Source organism: Aethalodelphis obliquidens, unplaced genomic scaffold (genome assembly GCF_003676395.1).
Source record: "Aethalodelphis obliquidens isolate GAN/ISIS:26980383/991018 unplaced genomic scaffold, ASM367639v1 scaffold19, whole genome shotgun sequence".
Lineage (NCBI taxonomy): Eukaryota > Metazoa > Chordata > Mammalia > Artiodactyla > Delphinidae > Aethalodelphis > Aethalodelphis obliquidens.
In genome coordinates, this window is record NW_020837963.1 from 29,350,443 (window position 1) to 29,358,266 (window position 7,824).

The 7,824-nt window shown below is 46.6% G+C and overlaps 1 protein-coding gene across 1 annotated transcript; it reads left to right on the forward strand.

Annotated features, from left to right (window-relative positions):
• Positions 1–3,644: 3,644 nt before the first annotated feature.
• On the forward strand, positions 3,645–7,824 carry HSBP1L1 (heat shock factor binding protein 1 like 1). The gene is made up of 3 exons (XM_027118841.1): positions 3,645–5,576; positions 6,485–6,551; positions 7,557–7,824. The coding sequence occupies exons 1-3, from the start codon at positions 5,526–5,528 to the stop codon at positions 7,664–7,666; spliced, it is 228 nt and encodes a 75-aa protein (XP_026974642.1). The 5' UTR covers positions 3,645–5,525; the 3' UTR covers positions 7,667–7,824.

Here is a 7,824-nt window from a genome sequence, read left to right on the forward strand (position 1 = left end):
TTCCGTGGTGGTGCAGTGGTTGAGAGTCTGCCTGCCAATGCAGGGGACACGGGTTCGTGCCCCGGTCTGGGAAGATCCCACATGCCGCAGAGTGGCTGGGCCCGTGAGCCATGGCCGCTGAGCCTGCGCGTCTGGAGCCTGTGCTCCGCAACGGGAGAGGCCACAACAGTGAGAGACCCGCGTACCGCAAAAAAAAATAAACACAAAAAAGTTAAAATTATGAAAACATTGCAACAATTTTAGAATCAATAAAAGGAAGCAAAAAATTCTATGCTCAAATCTGTATGTCCAAATCAGTACCCTGAAAGAACCCTTCTTTGCTTACAGAATTTTTAAGTGAGAATTTCAAACATACACAAAAGTAGAGATTATAGCACAGTGAATTCCATGTATCCATCACCCAGCACCAATAACTATAAAAAAGCCCTTTTAATGAATATAAAATAAAGAACAGCACCGTCTAATCAGCAGCATTCCTCCCTTTCTTGGCAGTAATGGTGCATCTTAAAATCAGCAGCGTCTTAGGTTTAAGCCCTTAGAAATGAAGCCATTCACATGGAATCAAAGGAGCATCTGGGCGCTTCCACCTGCATTCACGCCTCACAGGATAGAACTTCCTCTTACATTCGGTCACCCTATAATCTCATCTATCAAAGTTAAAATTTCACTTTTCTAATTTGAAGTTTTGTTTCATATTTAGCTGCCGCTCTTGTGGTCTGTGTCTTTGATTCCATTATGTACTTCTTACCTAGACTCTATTTTCCTCCCCAAACTATCTTTGCACCATTAAAAACATCATCTAATTTCTGCAGCTTCACAGCACACTTGAATACTCTCCTATTGTAGATTTGCAAGATGAATTGCATTCGAGAATTTTTCCCCTGAACCTAGTTCCTGAAATTTAATATCCTTAACAAAATGAATTTTTGTTGAGTGATTCTTGCTTCCATATTAATGATTTTGTCCCCCACGGATGCAGAACTAAGAATCTGATCCCTAATTAGGCAGCATAAGTGAAAAACCATTCAGGTGCTAGATGTAGGATGACAGATTCTATTTCTCCATTAGAGATTGGGTTCTCAGGGTTATCAGAGAATGTCTAGGAGGTTTCCACTGGACCACAGAGATTACAGTTCAGAAAGATAGACACATACTAAAAAACACAAAGGGGTAGGGAAAGAGAGTCACAGGTTTCCTAGCTCCGGGAATTCTTAGCCTAGGCATTGAAGCTGGGGTGGTGTACTTAAAATATATGTATATTGTGGTAGAATATACATAACATCAAATTCATCATCTTTATTGTTTTTTATTGAAGTACAGTTGATTTGCAACATTGTGTTAGTTTCAGGTGTAATCTTAACCATTTTTAAGTGTACAGTTCGCTGGCATTAAGTACATCCATACTTGTTGTGCAGCCATCACCACCGTCCATCTGCAGAATTTTTCATCTTTCCCAACTGCAACTCTGCACTCACTAAACACTAATGCATTACCCCTCTCCCCAGCCCCTGGCACCCACCGTCTACTTTCTATCTCTGTGGATTTGACTGCTCTGGGGACCTCATATAAGTGGAATCATACGAAATTGATCCCTTTTATGATTAGCTTCTTTCACTTAGCATAATTCCTCAAGGCTCATCCATTTTGTAGCATGTGTCAGAATTTTCTTCCTTTTTAAAAATAAATTATATATAATTTTATTTATCCATTCACTCATCCGTCGATAGACACGGGTTGCTTCCTCCTTTTGGCTATTGTGAATGATGCTGCTATAAACATGGTGTACAAATATTTGTTCAAGTCCCTGTTTTCACTTCTTTGGGGTTTATACCCAGAAGTGGAATTGATTCATATGGTAACTGTATGTTTGATTTCTTGAGGAATTGCTGTAGCATCCTGATTCCCGCTCTTAGGGAGCCCTCCAGGCTCCAGCCTCAGGCGTTCCCGAGGCTGTGCCTCCCCGAGGGTGGACCTGGGCCGTCTCCGCCAGATCCACCTGGGGAGACCCCTGTCACCCACCCCTACCTCCACCCACTCTGGGCGAGGGCCTGGGGCTTTGTTTCCACAGGTGAATCCACCTCCCCAGTGGCCCGCTGTGCACCCCTGATGCTAGTCGCCCTGGTCAAGCTGTTCTGGAAGCTTGAACTGAAAGAACCTCAGGCCAGGCGGTGGCCACACAGAGAGGCCCCTCCAGGGAAGGGGCAGCCCTCACGGCTCTTTTTAGCATCTTGCCACACAGAAAAGTGGCAAGACGGCCATGCTTTTGAAAAGTTATTGTATTTCTCCAAAGAAGACATGCAGATGGCCAACAGACACATGAAAAGATGCTCTACATCGTTAATTATTAGAGAAATGCAAATCAAAACCACAGTGAGTTATCACCTCACACTGTCTACAAATAATAAATGCTGGAGAAGGTGTGGAGAAAAGGGAACCCTCCTACACTGTTGGCGGGAATGTAAATGAGTGCAGCCAGCCACTATGATAAACAGTATGGAGGTTCCTTAAAAAAAAAACTGAAAATAGATCCAACAATCCCACTCCTGGGCATATATCCAGAAAAGATGAAAACTCTAATTTGTAAAGATACAGGCACACCCATGTTCATAACAGCACTATTTACAATAGCCAAGACATGGAAACAACCTAAGTGTCCATCAACAGATAACTGGTTTAAGAAAATGTGAGATCTATATAGAGAGACATAGATATACAGAGGTATAGATACTCAGCCATAAAAAGAATGAAATATTGCCATTTGCAGCAACATGGATGGAGCTAGAGATTATTATACTAAGTGAAGTAAGTCAGAGAAAGACAAATATTATATGCCATCACTTATATGTGGAATCTAAAAAATAATACAAATGAATGTGTATACAAAACAGAAACAGACTCACAGACATATAATACAAAATTATGGTTACCAAAGGGGAAAGGGAAGGAGGGATAAATTAGGAGTACGGGATTAACAGATACACACGACAATACATAAAACAGATAAGCAACAAGGATTCACTGTATAACGCAGGGAACTATATTCAGTATCTTGAATAACCTATAATGGAAAAGAATCTGAATATAGATCTAGATCTAGGATAGAGATAGAGGTAGATATCTGAAGCCTTTTGCTGTACACCTGAAAACTAACGCGATATTGTATACTTCAACTATACTTCAATAAAAAAGTTACAACTTTAACAACCCTATTGAGATGTAATTCACATATATATGCGATACAATCCACCCATTTAAAGTATACAATTCAATGATTTTTTTTTTTTTTTTTTTTTGCGGTACGCGGGCCTCTCACCGTTGTGGCCTCTCCCGTTGCGGAGCACAGGCTCCAGACGCGCAGGCTCAGCGGCCACGGCTCACGGGCCCAGCAGCTCCGCGGCATGTGGGATCTTCCCGGACCGGGGCACGAACCCGTGTCCCCTGCATCGGCAGGCGGACTCTCAATCACTGCGCCACCAGGGAAGCCCCAATTCAATGATTTTTAATATATTCACAGGGTTGTGCAACCGTCGCCACGATTTGTCCTTAAATATTTATTTATTTATTTATTTTGGCTGAGCCAGGTCTTAATTGTGGCACACGGGATCTTTAGTTGTGGCATGCGGACTTCTTAGTTGTAGCATGCGGGATCTAGTTCCCCAACCAGGGATCGAACCTGGGCCTCCTGCAGTGGAAGCACAGTCTTACCCACTGGACCATCAAGGAAGTCCCCCCACGATTTGATCTTAGAATATTTTTGCCCCCAAGAAGAAACCCCTTAACTATGGCAGTCTCTCCCCTTCCCCCTCAACTTCCTGTCTCCATGGATTTGCCAATCTGGACACGTCACATGAGTGGAATCCAACCACGTGTCCTCTTGTGATTGGCTTCTCTCACTGAGCATCATGTTCCCAAGGTTCATCCATGTTGTGTCATGTGTCAGGGCTTCATTCCTTCTTATGCCTGAATTATATTCCATCGAGGGGAGGGACCACATTTTGTTTATCCATTCGTCTGTTGATGGACATTTGGGTTGTTTCTACCTTTTGACTAGTGTTAATAATGCTGCTATAGACATTTGTGTACATGTTTTTGTGTGGACATATGCTGTCATTTCCCTTGGGTACATACCTACAGGTAGAACTGAGATTCTATGGTAACTCTATGTTTAAGTTTTTATGGACCTGCTAGACTAGCTGCACGACTTTACATTCCCACCAGCATGTGACGTTCCGACTTTGCCACACCCTCGTCCACACTTGTTATTGTCTCTTTTGATTTTAGCCATCACAGTGCATGTGAAGTGGATCTTGTGGTGGTTTTGATTTGCATTCTCATGATGACTAAGGATGTTGGGTTTCTCTGCATGCAAGGCTGTGTTTCACACACATTCAGCAACCAGGTGTCCCCATGTAGTCACTTGGCTGGGCTCCTGGGATGTTGGTAGGACCCAGACAGACACAGCCCTGCCCCACAGAGGGGTACAGACATGTAAACAAAGCAGGTACTTGCTAAGAACAGGGTCCTGGGACATCACCCATAAAATGCCCCATGAGCCACAATCCAGACAGGCCTAAAGGGCATCTGAGGGAGGGAAAGTCACAGTGAGGCCTTCCTTCCAGATCTTCGATAAAATCAGAGCAGAGATGCGAGTGTTGGCAGCCTGTTGGAGTTGGTCACAGAACATAACTATTCTTTAACCATGCAGCGTGTTGCTTGTGGGATCTGAATTCCCCCACCTGGGGACTGAACCTGGGCCTTTGGCAGTGAGAGCTTGGAGTCCTAACCACTGGACCGTCAGGGGAGTCCCAGAGCATAAATATTCTTAATCTTAAAGTTGACAGCAGACATGGCAGGGGTCCGGAGAGATGGCCGAGCCTCCTGGATGGATGGTCACAGGTCCCAGGACCGCAGTGCGAACTTGGGCTGTGTGGTGACTGCAGCCACATTCCATCCCCACCCCTGCCTCCAGGATCCCCCGTTAGACGGGTGACAGCCTTGCAAAAACACGACGGGACACGGGAAGGTCGAGCGCTGGAGGCTGGGGAGGCTGGGGAGCCGGTGTCTCCTGGATGCAGAGATTGGTGTGGGAAGGCTAGGAAGTCGCGGGGGGGGGGGCGGGCGGTGGTTTGCACAACAGTGTGAACGTACCTAACGCCACCGCACTGCGCCCTGAAAACAGCCAGAACGGCAACTTGGAGCTTGTGTGCTCTTTGCCACAATGATAATGGAAAGGTCGTGCTCACTCTGGGCTCTGACGCAATGAAAACGAAGCCAACAGCGTAGCCGGGATCGGCTGGTCCGGCGAGGTCCCGCCCCGCCCGGACGGCCACCTGCGCCCCGCTACGGCCTCACCTCCGTGCCAGGCTGCTCGGCCCAGTTCGGGCGCACAGCCCGGGCCGCGCGGGTGGATCCACGGCCATCGCCGCGGGAGCCGCGGGCGGCGGAGCGGAGCCGACAGAGCCACCGGCCCCGGGACCAGCCGACCCACCTGGACACCCCGCACCCCGGACCCGGGGGACACCCCCATGGCCGCGCGGGGCCCCGAAGCCCCCAGCGGGCGCGCGCTGCGGGACGCGGTAAGTCGGACCCCGCGCGCGCCAAGCTTCGCTCCCGGGCTGGACACCCCCCCCTCCCCTCCCTCCCCTCCCCCCCCCCCCCTCCCACCCCGCCCAGCGCCGGGAGGCCAGCGGTCCTGCTTCCCGTTCGCTGAAGGAGCCGCAGCGCCGAGAGGAGACAACCAGTGGTCAGGACTGATCAGTTTGCCTCGTTAAAAAGAATTGGTTAGCTGTGCACACTCGAATCCACGTTTTCCTGACATGATTGAGGGGAAGAGCTCCTGACAGAGGGCCTTCTGCATACGTAAACGCAGGCTCCAGGTGGAGATCCGCCTCCATATCCTGGGCTCTAAAATGGAGATAATAGACGGGTGCCAGGAGTGAACTGTGTTGTAAATGGTATGAGATTTAAATCTGTAAACTGTAGGGCGACTTACAATACCGCCTGCTGTCAGTCACCATAGATGACATATCCGTACGGCCTGGTAAACAATTTCTGCAACCCCAATCCCAGCTAATAAATCCCCACAAGTGTGGGCGAGGCAAGAGGCCCACGGTGGGTGCGTCTAGTGACTGTCTCAGGCCTTCTCAAGAAGTCCTTGAGGAGCCCAAGGTTAATAAGACTTTCTCCTACGTTATCTTCTAGATGTCTGATGGGTTATCGCTTATATTGAAGTGTACAATCATTTTGAGTTACTTGTTGTGAGTGGTGTGAGGTAAAGGTCGGGCCTGCTCATGTAGGGAGTTACGCATTGGCTAGCACTGTTCAGTGCTGTTGGTTGACCAGACCTTCCCTACCCTTTGAGTGGGAAGGCCTTAACACCTTGTCGGGAATCAACTAATGGAATATATAGATGGTTCTCTTCCATGGTGCTTAGAATGCTCTACATCACAAGGAAATATATATTCACTTGTGGTTCATTTTTCAGGCAGAAAATCTATTTCAGGAACTTCAAGAACACTTTCAAGCTCTGACTGCAACGTTAAACCTGAGAAATATCCTTTTCTGTCTCATAACAAACACTGCGGTTGCTTTTGGACTATTGAACTGTTGTGGACTCTCTTGTTGTTTTCTCTTTAGTGGATAATTGTTGACCTAAGACTTCCTGGTGTTTACGTCTGTGCCTTTACATGGCATCCTGATGTATTAATTACCGCTCACAGGTAATTACTTCCTGCTTGACCAGCAATACAGGGCATTTCATGAGGCAAGGATAAAACACAAGGACACACGAACAATACATACTACCCAGTGGGGCCTCCCAGCAAGCCCTAAAGAAATCTGGTTAGTCTGCTAAATAGCATTTATACTCCCCCAAACAGTCAACTCTGCACAGGTACTGGTTAGGTCTCCAGCGCAGGGTACGCTATCTGGCTCTCCTTGCCTTGTTTTGTTTTGTAACTTCAGCAGCTCGCCATTTGGTAAGCCATGGATTCAAACAGAGTTAGGTGGAATGTTTGTTTCCGGTTTAAGAAAATCCAGAAAAAGGGACACTTGCTCTAAGACTTGCCCAAGTGAACTCACTTCACACAATTAAACTCCTGCCTTAAAATGTGTACAAATTGTTTGCAGAGAGATCCTGTAGATGGGCTCCCACAGGGAAAAAGAGATTCTGAAACAGGATAAAATTATAAACAGTAGGAAAGTTTGTTTTAAACACAGTTAATTTTCATTGTATTTACATACTGATTAGAGTTTGGTTAAAACATAGTTAAACATACCAGACAACCTCATATCCCCGAATCCATGTCCACGGAAAGGGAGCCAAGGTTTCAGAACCGGGCTCAGCGTGCAAAGATTAAAGGCACGTACAGACCCTCAGGGATGTGATTAATGTGCACTGACTTAAGGTGTTAGTACACATCCGCTGCCTTTGATTCCCTCATTTTAGATGCACCACAGGGCATTTTTATCAGCCCTGGTGATGCAGTTTACGTGGAGGCTTTGAGGGACCTGGGTAGGTGCCCGTATTCCATGTGCTGTTCTCCTTAACCTCGTACTGGAAGAAATGGGAGGCCGCATTGAAGACTTGCAGAAGAATGTGAACGACTTGATGGTGCAAGCTGGGATTGAAAGTTCTGCTCAAGAGCAAATGGCGAGGCCTTATTAAGGCACTCAGGTGTTCACCGTTTACATATCTTCTGCTTTCATCTTGAAACATTTAAGCCCATATTTGTTCACTAAGGGAACTACTGCTTCTGCACTACATGAAAAACCTTCAGGAATAATAAAAAAAATTCACAAATGCTCTTTTCTAAATAGAACAGA

Excerpts from the sequence above, each read along its gene's own strand:
- HSBP1L1 (XM_027118841.1), top strand. The coding sequence starts at position 5,526 with ATGGCCGCGCGGGGCCCCGAAGCCCCCAGCGGGCGCGCGCTGCGGGAC. Across the intron at positions 5,577-6,484 it reads GGCGCGCGCTGCGGGACGCG|GCAGAAAATCTATTTCAGGA; the intron begins GTAAGTCGGACC and ends TTCATTTTTCAG. Across the intron at positions 6,552-7,556 it reads TGCAACGTTAAACCTGAGAA|TGGAAGAAATGGGAGGCCGC; the intron begins ATATCCTTTTCT and ends TTAACCTCGTAC.